This window comes from Hyaena hyaena, unplaced genomic scaffold (assembly GCF_003009895.1).
Source record: "Hyaena hyaena isolate Hyena2069 unplaced genomic scaffold, ASM300989v1 scaffold_655, whole genome shotgun sequence".
Taxonomy (NCBI): domain Eukaryota; kingdom Metazoa; phylum Chordata; class Mammalia; order Carnivora; family Hyaenidae; genus Hyaena; species Hyaena hyaena.
This window is the reverse complement of record NW_024081289.1, coordinates 123,325-140,837: the sequence shown is the minus strand read 5'-3', so window position 1 is coordinate 140,837 and position 17,513 is coordinate 123,325. Positions and strand designations below refer to the sequence as shown.

Below are 17,513 nucleotides of genomic sequence, written 5' to 3'. Positions count from 1 at the left end.
AGCAGAGCTCAGGATTAGGCCTCATGGTTATTTTACACCATGCACTGCCTCAAGGAATCATACTCTAGGCTTGCCCAAAAAATAAATCAGCAAGCAATAGTCAGGATCACTTTCTGAAAAAAGGAAGGTGGGGGAGGGGAAGGAGCAAAGCAAAAGGAAAAAAAAAGCCTAAGTAAGACAGAGGGGGCCCTTTTAACTCGATTTTTACACAGTAGTTATTAATCCTTCAGAACACACATTTCCTAAAAATTCATTCATTGATTAACCCCTGTTCGGTCTACAACGGGTCCAGACTCGTTTTTCCACAATATATGCTCTTCTAAAAATATCCCTGTGCTTTTTAACCATGCAGGAATAAACTACATAGAATAATCAAGGAGCAAACAATCAATTTGCTTTGACAAATAACAAAAAGGCCAAAGCTGAGACCTGCTACTGAGATCACATCATCTATAGGGAACCCCTCATAAGACCCCACAGTTGTCCATGAAGACAATGGCTTTTCATTTTTGATGACCCCATTTCAAACATATGTGGTCTACTTTGTGCTGTTTCTTACAGCCACTCTAATATTCAGTGTTGGTTATGTTGTCAGGACCAAGAAAAACAGACCAATTTTGACGGGTGTACGTTTTATTGGAAACCTTAAATACTCTTCAGACAGAATACAATGTCTTCAATCAAGGCTCTGATGTGGCCTATGGAGCAAACTGAGATTTTTGGATTAGGGGCAAGAAGTACAGCACAGAGGACAAGCGCTTAGTTTGTCAAAAGGATTTCCTCACGAATGCTCTTCGGCCAGCTTATCAGCTTTTGCCACAGCTTCCTCAATGGGTCCCACCATATAGAAGGCCTGTTCTGGGAGATGGTCATAATCACCTATATGGGGAAAAAAATTCACTGGTCATAAGTGGAAAGATAAACTTTTTGTGGTATATACATACTTCACTTGGGGTCACCTGTCAGAATATCATGAGTTTGTGTCATCCAAGAAATCTTTTAACAGACTTCTGTCTTAAACCGAATTTACAACACAGGATACAGTATGGATTATGAATAAATAGTCCTGGCCACATAACCTGGATTCAATTTTTGTGCTCTACCTTGGCTGGATGGTATCAGGACCGGTTATTTTAAACTTTTTTGGGCTTCAAACTTCCTGATTTGTAAAAACAAGATATAATGCCTTCCTTATAAGGATCTATAATTCACGCCGAAGAGTAGCAGCCAAGACAGAAAGCACTCAGTAAGTGTTGGATGACAACAATCAATATAAGTTTTACTCTCAGAAGTAAAGACAGTATTTCCAAAGAACACTGACAGACAATAGTTTTGTTGTGTGTGGTTTTAACGAAAAAAATTCTACAACTAGGCACAATATACTTATATAATCCTTGATGACTGCTGGAATGGGAACATAGTGCAAAGAGTATTCAAGAGATTTCAGCTTCTCTGCTATTTTATGTTCAGCTTTACACAGGCAGTCTCACCTGCCAAAATCTGCTGGAAACCTTTGATGGTCTCCTTCAGAGGTACCAGCTTCCCCATATGACCTGTGAAAACCTCAGCAACCTGGAATGGCTGAGACAGGAAACGCTGTATTTTCCGTGCACGGGACACAGTCAACTTGTCTTCCTCAGAAAGTTCATCCATACCCAGGATAGCAATGATGTCCTGAAGAGATTTGTAGTCCTATGAGAAAACAGGAGGCCTGAATAAATATTCACATTCTTTTAAATTTGGACAAAAACCTAAGAATTAATACCAACTTGTTTCCACAACAAGCTCTGTACAAAGCATTTTAGCACATTACCTCACTTTGTAAGTGAAACAGTTAAGTAGTGAAATTATATACTTGGGAGGCTGAGGGCCCTCAGTGTCTAAGATCATGTCTTATTCTCCCTACTTTTGTCTAGTGCCATTAGAAAAAATAGATTCTAAATCTAAGTACCTGGAAACCCAAAAGAATTCATTAATACTTTTTTTAAAACTTAATCATTTAGAAAAAATTTTTTTTCTTAATGTTTATTTATTTTTGAGAGAGAAAGACACAGTGTGAACAGGGCAGGATCAGAGACACACAGAATCCGAAGCAGGCTCCAGGCTCTGAGCTGTCAGCACAGAGCCTGATGCAGGGCTCAAACCCACAACTGTGAGATCACGACCTGAGCTGAAGTTGGCCGCTTAGCCAACTGAGCAACCCAGGTGCCCCTTAATTTTTTTCATGTTGATTCATTTTTGAGTGAGAGACAGCACGAGAAGCAGAGGGGCAGAGAGAGGGAGACACAGAATCTGAAGCAGGCTCCAAGCTGAGCTGTCAGCACAGAGCCCAATGCAGGGCTCGAACTCACAGTGAGATCATGACCTGAGCTGAAGTTGGATGTTCAACCAACTGAGCCACCCAGGCGCCCCTCATTAATATTCTTTAATAGAAACCGCAGGTCTCCTCTTTCTTTGCTCCAAAGCAAATCACACAAGTCACCAGGAAGGATTTGGTCTTAATATTACACCCAAATACCCACTGTATGACTTTATGGACACTGGTCTCACCTGCAGTACTCACCTGTAGGATCTTTTGTACCCCACGGGCAACATCATAATGCTCATTTCCAACAATGTTGGGATCCATAATTCGAGAGGTGGAATCCAGAGGATCCACAGCTGGGTAGATGCCCAACTCAGCAATAGCACGGGACAACACAGTGGTAGCATCCAAATGGGCAAAGGTAGTGGCAGGGGCAGGGTCCGTCAAGTCATCGGCAGGCACATAGATAGCCTAGAGTGAGTCAAGAACCCATGAAGAGCAGCAGGAAGACAAATGATTCCATTTAAGGCACCCTCCTTTTCTGACCTCTCATCATTTCATTCCAACTTAACATTTAAGAGTTCACCTCAAAGAAGTCTTACCATCCCTAATACCTAGTGAGTGAGCTTATAGATGATCTGGTCCCTCCAAGCTGCGATGAAAAAATTTTCACTGTCATTCCTTTTGTTCTTCATCCTACATTTTAACCCTACTATAGTGATACCCACACTTTTAGTTAAAAACAAAAAAATTTGCATGATTGCAATGGTTCACTGAAAGTTACTACAATTTAGACACTTCAGATATTTTATTACTTAAACTATAGATGTCTGAAAACACACAGTGTAGCACATTAGTACACTGCATAATTAATGCCCAGTTTCCATGCATCTCAGACTCCCCAGGCTAGAAACCACTACTTTGTAATCTACATTCATATACATGCCGTCAACTACCTTAAATGAGCATTTCTTAACTTTTTGGGGTCTCTACACATAGAGTATCAGACATATTTCAGGGAGCTCATTAACCTTGTTAAAAACCTTGAGAGATCCATAACTAGGTTTTATACTTTGTGTGTGTGTATATATACATATATATATATATATATTTTTTTTTTTTTTTTTTTTTTTCCCCTAGGAGAGAGAGCGCGTGAGCAGAGGAGGGTCAGAGAGAGAGAGGGAGACAGACTCCAAAATAGGCTCCAAGCTCTGAGGTGGCAGTCAGCACAGAGCTCGACACGGGGCTCGAACCCACGAACCGCGAGATCATGACCTAAGCGAAAGTCGGACGCTTAACCGACTAAGCCACCCAGGCACCACATATATATATTTTTTTAACATTTATTTAGTTTTGAGAAACAGAGTGAGAGAGAGTGTGAGTGGAGGAGGGCCAGACAGAGAAAGAGACACAGAATCCGAAGCAGGCTCCAGGCTCTGAGCAAACATTCAGCACAGAAGAGCCTGATGCGGGACTCAAATCCACGAACCGTGAGATCATGACCTAAGGCAAAGTCAGACGCTTAACCGACTGAGCCACCCAGGCCCCCCATGTATATACTTTTATATAAATTAGACCTTCATCCATTTCACTGTTTTTTACCTGCACAGAGGTAATAGATCCCTTCTTGGTGGTGGTGATTCTTTCCTGCATGGTACCCATGTCGGTGGCCAGGGTAGGCTGATAGCCCACAGCAGAAGGGATTCTGCCCAATAAAGCAGACACCTATGGGGCGGGGCGGGGGGGGGGGAGGAGAGGAGAAAAAAGAAAATAAAGGGAATGAGAACACAGGTTTTAGGTGTCTACATCTTTAGCCTCATCATTCCATAGAAAGGTCAAATGAAACAAGTCCTCCCAAGCTTTCTCTTACCTCAGAGCCAGCCTGGGTGAAACGAAAGATGTTATCAATAAAGAGCAGTACATCTTGACCCTCTTGGTCTCTGAAGTATTCAGCAACAGTCAGTCCAGTCAGAGCTACCCGGGCGCGAGCACCAGGTGGTTCATTCATTTGACCGTACACTAGCGCTACCTGAAGTAATCACACACAATCAGAAAATATGGCAAAGGAATATGGAAGCCATACATCTAAGGTCCCCAAATCAGAGAAAGAACCAAAATAACCTTCATCAGAAAGTTTCAATATTATGATTATTGAAGCAAAATTCTTATTTTATGTTATTCTTAGGTTATTGAAGCAAAATTCCTGAAATAGGAAATAAAACTAAATGAAAGGCACAAAATAGGGCTATTTGAGATACCTGAATTAGCTCCAGCTCCCAAAATTAACCTCAAATGATGGGACTACCCTACTAAAAACAAAGTCTAGAAATGTAATGTAATGTCAAAGACGAAAAAAATGTGTTAGTGTATTAGTTGTGTATTAGTTAGTGTATTAGATGTGGGGGGAAAACACTGTCAAGAATTTCCTTTGTATGTCCTAAGACACTAAAATGAAATCATAACACATGGTTTCAGCTAGCAATGCAGTCAACTAAAATGGTTTCCTGGCACAACTATTATGCGAACATAAATCCGCCTACACCTCACCTTGGAGGTAGCATCTTTTAAGTTGATAACACCGGACTCAATCATTTCATGATATAAGTCATTGCCTTCACGGGTCCTCTCACCAACACCAGCAAATACAGAGTAACCACCATGGGCTTTGGCCACATTGTTGATTAACTCCATGATCAACACAGTCTTGCCGACGCCAGCACCACCAAAGAGCCCTGGAAGAGGTTGAAAAGAAGCAACATTTGAGTCCTGTGCTCCCAAATAAGCAAACTTCTAAAAACAAAAAATACCTATATTCTTTTCCCTTCTCAGGAATGGCATCTGGCTTCAGCAAACTCAGAAGAACGAAAGTCAGAAGCTACTCATCAGTGAGGGATAGATCTTAGTACCCACTCATTTACATGGTAAGATTTTTTTTCTTCCCACATTAGGTTTGGAAACTATGTACCACCAATAACATACCAATTTTGCCACCCTTGGCATAGGGAGCCAGCAGGTCCACAACCTTGATACCAGTAACCAGAATTTCCTGCTCAACACTCATCTCCATGAACTCAGGAGCCTCAGCATGAATAGCTGCAAATCTGTAACAGTTGGAAAAGAGGAACAGGCTCTATTCATCAGGTTGAAGGGTTCCTCTCAATTCTAACCCTTTACTCATAGTCTCACCTCTTATATAACAATTCAGACAAGTTGTCATGTGGCACCTAGCCTAACAGTCTGAAATAAAGGGGTTTCCAATACCTCACAAAGCAATAATCCCATTTCTTAACATTTTAAAAAAATTTTAATGTTTATTTTTGAGAGGGCACGTGAGCCCGTGCAAGCAGGGGAGGGGCGGAGAGAGAGGGAGACTTAGAATCTGAAGGATCCAGGCTCCGACCTGTCAGCACAGAGCCTGAAGAGGGGCTTGAACTCACAAACTGCAATTATCATGAACTGAGCTGAAGTTAGACGCTTAACAGGCTGAGGCAACCAGCACCCCAACCATTTCCTAACATTTTTCAAAAAATATTTGAGGGGCGCCTGGGTGGCTTAGTTGGTTAAGCGTCCGACTTTCGCTTAGGTCATGATCTCGCAGTTCGTGGGTTCGAGCCCTGCATCGGGCTCTGTGCTGACTGCCAGCTCAGAGCCTGGAGCCTATTTCGGAGTCTGTGTCTGTCTCTCTCTCTGACCCTCACCTGCTCACGCTTTCTCTCTCTCTCCTAGAAATAAATAAAAATATTAAAAAAATATATATTTGAGAAAGCAAGCAAGAGAGCATAAGCATGAGCACGGTAGGAGCAGAGTGAGGGAGAGAATCCCAAGCAGGCTCTACACTGTCACTGCAAAGCCTGACACAGGGCTTGATCCCATGAACTGTGAGATCATGACCTGCGCCGCGATCAGACACTGACCTACCCAGGTCTCTGCCCCCATTTCCTAACAACTTTAATTGTCATAAAGATTTTCCTTTTAATAAGCCCTAACCTAACAGCACTTGTTCATATATCATCAGGGAATAGGAAGACTTGTCACTTCTGGAAACCCCACAGCCTAAGCCATTGGTATTAAAACTCACATAAATCATCAATTTGAGTCCTAAAGGAGGAGCAAGTTTTCTAAAATCAGAACTTCTGCATCCTCAATTTTCTTCAGAAAGAAAACTACATTTGTGGTTTTAACAACAGTATCACCATTTTAAATATTCTCTGCAGGAAAAATGGCTCACTAGGTGTTGCCTTTATGTACAAAACTGCAAAAGGGGTGCCTGGCTCAGTCAGTGGAGCATGTGACTCTAGAGTTCAAGCCCCAGGTTTGGTGTAGAACTTACTTAAAACAAAACAAACAAAAACAGAAACACCTACAGAGAAAGCAATTCCTTTGCACTGTAGACACAGGAGGAAGTATACTTACTGTTTGGTTTTGATGGGACCTCTCTCATCAATAGGTTCTCCAATGACATTCATGATTCTGCCCAAGGTCTCAGGACCAACAGGAATTTTGATTGGTGCGCCAGAATCCAGGACTTTCTGACCTCTAACCAAGCCTTCTGTACCATCCATTGCAATAGTCCTCACCGTGCTCTCACCTGTTAAAGGCATTGCAGGGTTATACCCAAGGACAAGTTAGCTTCATATTTAATAAAGTCCATCTGGCCTAAGTCAACCAAGGCTCCTTCTCAGTACCTAAAATGTGGCTTCAGCATACTCAGAAGAACGAAAGTCATTTTGATAAAATCATCATAGAAGGAAGACTGGTTTGGGGGGAATATTTGAACTAAAGCTCTTTCCTACTTCTAACAAATTCTACTTACCCAAATGCTGGGCCACCTCCAAAACCAGCCTGGTCTCCCTGCCTTGCACTTCCAGGGCATTTAGGATGGGTGGTAGTCCTTCATCAAACTGGACATCCACCACGGCACCGATGACTGCCACGATGCGCCCAGTGGCAGCTCCTGCCTTCGGCGAAGGCGATGTTTGGGCGGCATAGTCTCTAGCTAACAAACAAAAAAAATGTAAAGAAAACGGGGTCAAGGCAGTTAATGGTCATTGGAAGACCCGTATTAACCCACAAGAACTGGTAAATTCGGCCCACGACCGGCCTCCTCTCGCTTGCAAAAGGAGTCCGGAGGGAAGGCCACGCAAGAACCGAGAATGCGCCTGCACAATTTTCCCATGCACAAAACCCCACGATTCGAGAGCTCCGTGCCCTCATTCACAGGAAGGTCAGGACACCTGCCCGCACTTTTCCGTCACGGATAACTCCTTTTACAAAATGACACGAATTAGGTCGAAGAAAGGTCCCATGGGCATCCTATTCTGGTTCTCCCGCCATTAGAGGGCTGGTCGCTCACCCTGACGTCCTTCTAACATCAGAAATACCTTAGGCCCGAGTGAAAATCTGCCCCTGGCTCAAGGTCATGGGGCGGCAGAAACAAACCCACCTCCTAGAGGAAGGCACTTACCAGGCTGGAACACTGCCGGGGTGGCCCGCAATAAGACCTGGACTTGGGGTAGCGGTGCTGAAGGGCCGAGTCCCCGCAAGGCCCCGGAGGCCGAGGTGGCGGCCACACGGCCCACAAGACCCAACATGGCGGAGCTCGGGTGGAGACTGAGCGCTGCAGTGGTCGGAGCCGCCAACTGCCCCGCCGTTGGGGAGAGGCCAACTCTGCAGTAAGCAAGTCCATTGGATAAATTTGCTGAATATCATTCTCAGTGCTGCTCCTATAGGTTAATAATCTCTGATCTTTTCAGCCATTGGTCAATATTGGTGCCAATCTGAAGTCCTTCTTTTTTATTGGACATTGTCAGGTTAAGGGCAACCCTCGGAGACTCGAAATGTAATTGGACAATAGGGATGTCAATTGGAGAGAGTTCTTGCCGGAACTACGTTTAAGAAAGGGGCAGAGTTCCTGTTGTGAAGCACGTGGGCTGTCTTTGCCTGTCCTTGTGCTCTCACCTTAGATAGAACTTCGAACTAGGTTGACAGTCTCAGGGGCGGGGGCTGGGGAAGTAGTAGCCTGGGGAAGCACCACTGACGGTGACCTTGGGAAAGTCAGGAGCCTTCTTTAGACTCAGAACTTGGTTTTTCTTTTGCAGTCGTGCGATTGGAAGCTTCCAGGCCGTTCAGCGTGTCAAGGATCCGGACAATCTAGTTCACTTTAAACCGTACAATGAAAGAAGCTAATGAACCAGGGCACTTAACAGATGTGTGCCAGGCATTGAGGAAACAAAAATAATTAAGACCTTTCAAAAACAGAAAACAACGCACTAAAATGTGATAGTTCCTGATTAGTACTGGGTAAAGTGGGTGCACGAAGGAGGGGATAAACTTGGGTCACCTAGAGATGTAGGGGAATTGCCTCAAAGTGGAGGAGATGGATATACCTGTTGTGAAACCGGGTAGAAATTCCTAGGGTGAAGTAGAAAGACTATTCCAAGCACACGTTTGCATGAAATCTTATGCTCCTTTTGTTTAACTGCAGGTCAGGAAGGTTAGAGGTGAAGAAAAAAAGGGAAGGGGTAGTAAAGAGATTAGCAGGAGCCAGCTCTCAGGGCTTTGGATGGAAGTGGAGACTGGCAGAGGTAGGTGTGTGGAAGTATTTCTGGAGTATGGAAAATCAGAAACAGGGCATCCTTTTCTGTATTTGGGGGCAAGGTTGGAGACCCTTAATCTGTTGGAACAAACCTGGCTATATAGAGTTCATCACGGCACTATCGAACTTCTTCCCACCAGCTCCCATTGGTTCTTGTCTTTCTGAATGATAGTGAAAAAGTTTCCTGTTTGGCAGGTAGAGCTACTAAAGAATTTAAAAGAGAAAACAGGGGGCGCCTGGGTGGCTTAGTCGGTTAAGCGTCCGACTTTCGCTTAGGTCATGATCTCGCGGTTCGTGGGTTCGAGCCCGCGTCGGGCCCTGTGCTGACTGCCAGCTCGGAGCCTGGAGCCTGTTTCAGAGTCTGTGACTCCCTCTCTCTCTGACCCTCCCCTGCTCACGCTGTCTCTCTCTCTCTCTTAGAAATAAATAAAACATTAAAAAATTAAAAAAAAAAAAGAGAGAAAACAGGAAGAGAATGTTAAATTTGGGTAATCTTGTCTGGTAAAAAAGAAAGAACCCTCTAAAACAGCAACATGTATGGAACAGGTAGAGAAAAACAGCAAAGGAAGCGGCAAAGGACCAAAACCATGTTCCGTGTTAAGAATCAGGAAAGAGAATGTTAAGGAAAAAGTGGTCAATAGCATCAATCACATAAACACCTATATAGGGATGAAATAGAACCAATTAGGCTTGAAAACTAGGGATTCATTTCCTGGTGAAGTGGGGTCAAAGATAATTTCAATGGGTTGCACCATAAGACATAATCCTCATTTTTGATTTGTGATCCATGTGCTTTCCATTAGTCTGAGCACAGCATCCCAGTTAATAGGGTCCTATGTATTTTACTATTAGAGCTTAAGTTTCTATAGCTAAGCTAGGATATTCCTTATTGTCACTGAAGCCAGACTGTCTAGGTTAAAATCTTGCTTTTGCTACTTAATAGATGTCATTAGGCAAATTAAATTCTCTGAGCATTAGTTTCCTCATCTAAAAAGCAATAATGAAATGGGAATAATCTCATAGGGCTGTTCTGAGACTTAACGATTAAAAATGAAAGCACATTTAGGACAATGCATGGCACATAATTAACACTGTATTTATGTCAGCTAGTATACTAGTATACAATATTGTATACTAGTATACAATAGCTTACTATTGACTTGTGTTAAGATCCGTTGGTCTTGTATCACCAATTTTGGCCTTGGCCAAAATTTTATTAATCATCAAACACATTTATCCTGACGCTTCACTAAACCCAGGTATCAGATTTTCATAAATCTCCAGATAACTGAAACTCATTACTTTTTCAAATGTGTCACATATTTCTTTGTCCTCAGCAGATAATCAAGTAATTTAACTTTTTCTTGGATATTTGGGTTATAACTAACGTCTTTGACTCATATTGCAATGCTAAAAACTTTCAATGTTACTAAGGTCAAGATCTAAGAGATGTTTCTCCATTTTCCTTAAGTTTGTGAACTTAAAAATATTTTTTAATGTTTATGTTTGAGAGAGAGAGAGGGAGAGAGAGGGACGGGGGGAGGAGAGAGAGAGAGAGAGAAAGAGAGAGAGAGAGAGAATGCAATGGGGGAAGGGCAGAGAGAGGGAGACAAAGGATCTGAAGCAGGCTCAAGTCTCTGACCTATCAGCACAGAACCCAGGGTGGGGCTCAAACTCATGAACCGTGAGATCATGATCTGAGCTGAAGTTGGACACTTAACAGAGACACCAGGGCCCCAAGTTTGTGAACTTTTTTAAGTTTACTTACTTTGAGAGAAAGAGCTCTTGTGCACAAGCAGGGGAGGGGCAGAGAGAGAGAGAGAGAGAGAGAGAGAGAACCCCAAGCAGGCTCTGAGATGTCAGTGCAGAGCCTGATTCAGGACTTAACCTCACGAACAATGAGATCACGACCTGAACTGAAACCAAACTGGACTCTTAACCAACTGAGCCACCCAGGCACCCCTTAAGTTTGTGAACTTATTTTTGCTACCAATGTTTGCCCTCAGCAACTTTAGGTCCTGTTCTGAAATTAGAAAAGCTGCTAAATTTGTAAATACTGTCTAAAATAAGACATATTGAGATAGGCTTTTCTGAACAAGTTGTGTCATTTAAAAAAAAATTTTCTTAAATGTTTTATTTCTGAGAGAGAGAGGCAGTGTGAGCAGGGGAGGGTCAGAGAGAGAGGGAGACAAAGAATATGAAGCAGCTCCAGGCTCTGAGCTAGCTGCCAGCACAGAGCCCAACACAGGGCTTGAACCCACAACCGTGAGATCATGACCTGAGCGTAGGTCAGACGCTTAACCAACTGGGCCACCCAGGCGTCCCCAAATTGTGTCATTTAGAAATCTGGTATGTTTTGGTCCTACTTTGTGTTTCTTGATTCCCAGAGAGCCCAAGGTAATATTTTATGTGAAATAGAAGCTACTTATGAGACAATAGGAACCACATAGTCCTAATCTGGCTTCTTACCTGAAGTTAATTCCAAATGACTGCATAATATATGACCGAAAAACTTACCAATTTTATTTGGTCATACCACACATTCTTCTAGTACCCTAGAAGAATTCTTCTAGAATGTTTTTGTCTCTACATTTTTTACTATCACTTGGGGTGATTTCAAATTCATGAAAACAATCCATTCAAATATTCTGGCTTCAGAGTTCTTTAACCTCTGAATTCTAATTAATTTCACACTTCACGTAAGCATTTTAACTCCTCAGTCATTCCCAAATTTTATCCTTAAAAGTTCTACCTCAGAGGGGCGCCTGGGGGGCTCCTTGATTAAGCGACCAACTCTTGATTTCGGCTTAGGTCATGATCTCAAGGATTGAGATTTCAAGCCCCGCAGGGAGCTCTGCACTGAGTATGGAGCCTGCTCCCAAGCAGGTTCTCTCTCTGACCCTCCCCCACTTGCACTGTCTCTGTCTTAAAAAAAAAAAATAGTTCTACCTCAGAAATTGAACATTCTCTTCAATTCAAAACCACAGTTTTGGTTTCTGGTTTTTTTCTTTACACAAGTAATACATGACCATATTCTTGATACACAGGAAATAAATCCTTTCAAGAGTACAATTACCCCCAAAATCTCACTCCCCCTTTCCTACTAAAAGTTTTGCGTGTACCCCATTTACTTTCTGTCCATTGCTTATACATAGAACATACATACCCCCCCAACCCTTGCCTCTTTTTAAACCTCACTCTTTTTAAACCTCTGCAGTGGAAGCACACTGCAGAAAACTTTTATTTAGTAATTTTTAAAAAAAAGATTTTAAGTAATCTTCACACACAAAATGTGGGGCTTGAACTCACAACCCTAAAATCAAGAGTCACAAGCTCTTCTGACTGAGCCAGCTAGGAGCCCCTTTTTCAGTAATCTCTACACCCAATGTGGGGCTCAAACTTACAACCCTGAGATCAAGAGCTGTATATTCTACTGACTTAGCCAGCCAGGTGCCCCCAGAAAAATTAAGTTTTATGATTTTTGTTTTGGAGAACCTTGTGTCAGTACGTTTACTTTTTTCTTTTTTAAATATTTTAAGTCAATCTCTGTGACCAACTTGGGGCTCAAACTCACAACCCCAAGATCAAGAGTCACTGGCTATACCAACTGAGCCAGCCAGAGGCTCCAATACATTTATTGTCTGTACATTATGCCCTTAGAATGTGTAATGATTTATTTTATCCCACTAATGGTCATTTGGACTGTTTCAGAGTCCTATTACATGCAATAATGGAAATCTTGTACACATAGTGTGCACTAATATTTCTTTCATTGGCTTAAATTATGTTCTTAAAAAATTTTTTTTCTTGGGGCACCTGGGTGACTCAGTCGGTTAAGCGTCTGACTTCGGCTCAGGTCATGATCTCACGGTTCCTGGGTTTGAGCCCCGTGTCAGGCTCTGTGCTGACAGCTAGCTCAGAGCCTAAAGCCTGCTTCAGATCCTGTATCTCCCTTGCTCTCTCCCCCTCCCCTGCTTGCTCTCTGACTCTGTCTCTCAAAATACACAAAAAAATTTTTTTTTTAAGATTTNTTAATGATCTGTTTATAAATGTTGGCTGTTCCAAAAAAGATCTCCATTTTGCAAAAAATTGAGTCTTTGTCCTGTTACTGTTCATACTTTTTTTTTCTATTTTTTTTTTATTTATTTCTAGAGAGAGAGAGTGAGCAGGGGAGGGTCAGAGAGAGAGGGAGTCACAGACTGAAACAGGCTCCAGGCTCTGAGCTGGCAGTCAGCACAGAGCCCGACGCGGGGCTCGAACCCATGAACCATGAGATCATGACCTAAGCGAAAGTCAGACGCTTAACTGACTAAGCCACCCAGGCGCCCCCAAAATTTTTTTTAAAATAATTTTTAACATTTATTCATTTTTGAGAGACAAAGACAGAGAACAAGCAGAGAGAATGGGAGACACAGGATCCAAAGCAGGTTCCAGGCTGAGCTGTCAGCATAGAGCCGGTTGCGGGGCTCAAACCCACAAACCACGAGATCATGACTTGAGCCAAAGTTGGATGGTCAACTGACTGACCCACCCAGGTGCCCCTTAAATTATGTACTTTTAAATGAGATTCTGCTAAGTGGCCTTCTAAAACCATCTTGCTAATTTACCAGGTTTCAAGAATGCCTGCCAAAACTTTAAAGTGTAGCTAATATTACATGAATGAAATTACTGAATGAACATATTACATGAATGAATTATTTCCCTAATTCTTGCTAAGTTGGAATACTTTCATGTTTATTGGCCAGTTGTATTTCTTCAGATTACCTGTTCCTATGTTTTGCCCATAATTTTTCCTTCTGGCTTATCATGGTTAAGTGCTCTTCAAATGTAAAGGTTAAATATTTTCTAGTACATCACTCATCATTTAACCTAATAGCTTTTGACCTATGCTTTTTTTTAAAGATTTTAAGTAATCTCTATACCCAATTTGGGGATCAAACTTACAACCCTGAGATCAAGAGTTGCATGCTCTACCAATTGAGCCAGCCAGATGCTCCAACCTGTAAATCTTTATTGTCAGATTTGTTAACTTTTCCTTTGTTACCTTTTAGATTTTACATCATGCTTAGAAGGATTTCCCCATAACATTTGGTAAGAATTTGATTAATGAATTGTTTTAATGAGTGGGCCAGGAACCACCAGCATCAGAATCACCAAAACTACACTACCCACTATAACCATATGGGGTTAAATTCACTAAAACTAAATAAAAAAAAATCAGTTTGTCAGTCACACTAGCCACATTTCAGATTATCAGTAACTATGTGGCTAGTAGCTACTCCATCACACTAAATATAGAAGTCTCACATAACAGGGGCGCCCGGGTGGCGTAGTTGGTTAAGCGTCCGACTTTCGCTTGGGTCATGATCTCGCAGTTCGTGGGTTCGAGCCCCGCATCGGGCTCTGTGCTGACTGCCAGCTCAGAGCCTGGAGCCTGTTTCAGAGTCTGTGACTCCCTCTCTCTCTGACCCTCCCCTGCTCACGCTGTCTCTCTCTCTCTCCTAGAAATAAATAAAACATAAAAAAAAAAAAAAAAAGAAGTCTCACATAACAGGGCTGATATACCTGCAGCATAAACTGATTCAGAATCTGCATTTTATTTTTTAAATGTTTATTTTTTATTGAGAGAGCATAAGGAGAGGAGGTGCAGAGGGGGATAAAGGATCCAAAGTGGGCTCTGTGCTGACAGCAGTGAGCCCGATGTGGGACCCGAACTCATTAACCATGAGATCATGACCTGAGCCACAGTCGGATGCTCAACCGGGTGAGCCACTCCATCTCAACAGCCAGTGTTAGATCTACAAATGCAGATTCTGGGGGCACCTGGGTCGCTCAGTTGGTTAAGTGCCTGACTTTGGCTCAGGTCATGATCTCAGTTCATGAGTTTTGAGTCCTGTACTGGGCTCTATGCTGACAGCTTGAAGCCTGCTTCAGATTCTCTCTCTCTCTGCCCTCCCCCACTCTCTCTCTCTCACACACACACACACCTACCTCTCTCAAAAAAACAGTATTTTAAGAATTGAAAACAGTGGTTGTCAAATTTTGGCACAGGTCACCTAGATAACTTAAGATGACTGGCCTCTATCCTGTTTCTGACTCAGAGGCCCAGAATTAACTTTTCTAAAAAGTTCTTAGGGAACACTCATGCTAAGTCCAGGGATCCCAGTTCAAAAATCACAGATCTCAAGTGTCAGCTAAAGTGCAAATTCCTGGCCCCGACGTGGACCTACTAAAGCCTATCTAGCATTAGGACCTAGGAATCCATATTATCACAAAGCCCCATGATTTTGGTATGTTGAGAACCACTGGGTTCAAGATGAACCACAGAGAAATAGAAGGATTGAACTCAATTGAGTGGTGAGGCTTATTAATAGTGAGAACAAAGACCAATGCTTAAGGGACAAGGCAGTTACACTTGTAGTGGAAGCAGCTTTGGAATTCTCTCACTCCTGAACTTGTGATCATTACTCCATACAGCCAGGAAAACAGGTTGCTAGATAGGAGTATGGAAGTGAAGGTCAGTGGATATAGGCTAAAATATTTAGGCTACATTTATGAACAGGTTCTTCACATAAACAATTTAGACAAAACAATAAAACTCTGAGTGACAGGATTTGGTTTTCACTTTAGAAAAGACTGCTGAGGGGAGCCAGTCTGGCTCACTTGGCCTGAGCATCTGACTTTGGCTCAGGTTATGATCTCAGTTCATGGGTGGAAGCCCCTGAGACTCTGTACTGAGAGCTCAGAGCCCAGAGTCTGGTTCAGATTGTGTCTCCCTCTCTCTCTGCCCCTCCCTTGCTCATGCTTGACCTGCAGGCGCAAACCCTGCATTCGGCTTCACGTTGAGCATGGAGCCTACTTAGGATTCTCTCCCTCCCTCCTCTACCCCGCTCCCTGACTTGCACTCTCTGAAAATAATGGAAGAAAAAAAAAAAAAAAGGAGGGACACCTGGGTGGCTCAAGTTGGTTAAGTGTCTGACCCAGCTCTGGTCATGATCTCATGGTTCTTGGATTTGAGCCCCATGTCGGACTCTGAGCTGACAGCTTGGAGCTTGTTTCATACGGTGTCTCCCTCTCTGTTCCTCCCCAACTCACACTCTTTTATCTCAAAAATGAATAAAAGATTAAAAAAAAAAGGAAAAAGGAAAACTTCTCACCAAACATTAGAAATTAAAACTAGCCCAAACTAAATTGGTAGATAAAAACTTCATGCAATTAAGCAATTACTTTTCTTCCCTTCCTGGGAGGTTTAGAAAGTTGAGGGGTGCCTGGGTGGCTAAGTCGGTTAAGTGTCCGACTTTGGCTCAGGTCATGGCCTCAAGGTTCAGGAGTTCGAGCCCCACATCAGGCTCTGTGCTGAGAGCTGAGAGCCTGGAGCTTGCCTCAGGTTCTGGATTCTGTGTCTCCCTCTCTCTGCCCCTCCCCTGCTCGTGCTGCCTCTCTCTCAAAAATCAGTGGATAAAAAACAATTTTGTTTTTTAGAAAGCTGAATATAAGCACGTTTATCACATGTCAAAATGGACGAACTTTGGGAACAGATGCCATTCAAAAACTTACTCAAGTGATCCTCTCCCCAGTAATTCTCTTTAAAGCAATACTAACTACAATTCAGGTTTCAGATAACAAATTATTTCTCAATTTTTGATCTACTGATTGACCTTTCAGCAAGAAACCACTGGAGTTAGAAGGACCAGATGCCATCCATAAGGCTTGGTACCTGATTGAGCAATAAGGATTAACGAAACACTGGAACAGGTTCAGGTGTTTGAACACTAAATAAATTTAATTAAATTTAGAAATTCTTAGGAGACAGGAAACCCATCAAGCTACCATCTTTTCTTTTTTTTTTTAATGTTTTATTTCTGAGAGACAGAGACAGCGTGAGCAGAGGAAGAAGGTCAGAGAGAGAGGGAGATAACAGAATCTGAAGCCGACTCCAGGCTCTGAGCTAGCTGTCAGCACAGAGCCCGACGTGGGGCCTGAACCCACGAGCCGTGGGATCATGACCTGAGCTGAAGTCGGACGCCCAGCCGACTGAGCCACTCAGGTGCCCCTATACTTTCTTATTTCTAAAGCTCAGATAATAAAACCACCAGAACCCTTAATGAATCTAAAAACTGACAGACAAAATTAGTGTTGCAAGAGAACTACACTAAAACTAGAAGGGTTTAACCAAAAAAAAAAAAAAAAAAAAAATTTTTTTCCCCCTGAAGCTAAGAAATACACTCCTGGGGCACTTGGGTGGCTTAGTCGGTTAAGCGTCTGACTTTCGCTTAGGTCATGATCTCGCGGTTCGTGGGTTCAGGCCCCGCGTCGGGCTCTGTGCTGACTGCCAGCTGAGAACCTGGAGCCTGTTTCAGTCTGTGACTCCCTCTCTCTCTGACCCTCCCCTGCTGACGCGGTCTCTCTCTCCTAGAAATAAAAACATTTAAAAAAAAATTTTTTTTAAATAAATACACTCTACTTACCAATCATACTAATACCTTTGGCATACTCCAGACAAAGGAGACCAAGTTTAAAACAATTTAAAAGGACCAGAGGCTAGTTGGCTCAGTCCATTAAGCATTTGACTCAGTCTCAGGGCTGTGAGTTCAAGTCTCATGTTGGGCTCCA

At 42.7% G+C, this 17,513-nt stretch overlaps 1 protein-coding gene and 2 non-coding genes across 3 annotated transcripts; all 3 read right to left on the bottom strand.

The window, feature by feature from the left end:
* Positions 1 to 615: 615 nt before the first annotated feature.
* ATP5F1B (ATP synthase F1 subunit beta) lies at positions 616 to 7,929 on the bottom strand. The gene is made up of 10 exons (XM_039216879.1): positions 7,770 to 7,929; positions 7,119 to 7,301; positions 6,719 to 6,893; positions 5,285 to 5,406; positions 4,853 to 5,037; positions 4,176 to 4,334; positions 3,908 to 4,030; positions 2,564 to 2,776; positions 1,491 to 1,692; positions 616 to 879 (listed from the first exon to the last, which is right to left on the bottom strand). Exons 1-10 carry the CDS (start codon positions 7,894 to 7,896, stop codon positions 782 to 784), a joined length of 1,587 nt encoding a protein of 528 aa, XP_039072810.1. The 5' UTR covers positions 7,897 to 7,929; the 3' UTR covers positions 616 to 781.
* On the bottom strand, positions 5,126 to 5,196 carry LOC120219969. The gene has a single exon (XR_005525422.1). It is a non-coding gene; the product is annotated as a small nucleolar RNA SNORD59 (small nucleolar RNA).
* On the bottom strand, positions 6,979 to 7,054 carry LOC120219970. Its single transcript, XR_005525423.1, has one exon. It is a non-coding gene; the product is annotated as a small nucleolar RNA SNORD59 (small nucleolar RNA).
* Positions 7,930 to 17,513: the final 9,584 nt, after the last annotated feature.

Bases quoted from the DNA above. Each gene is read 5' to 3' on its own strand.
- ATP5F1B (XM_039216879.1), bottom strand. From the start codon at position 7,896: ATGTTGGGTCTTGTGGGCCGTGTGGCCGCCACCTCGGCCTCCGGGGCC. The intron at 6,894-7,118 runs GTAAGTAGAATT...TGCCTTTAACAG, and splicing joins GGAGGTGGCCCAGCATTTGG to GTGAGAGCACGGTGAGGACT. The intron at 2,777-3,907 runs GTAAAAAACAGT...GACTCACTCTAG, and splicing joins GATCTATTACCTCTGTGCAG to GCTATCTATGTGCCTGCCGA.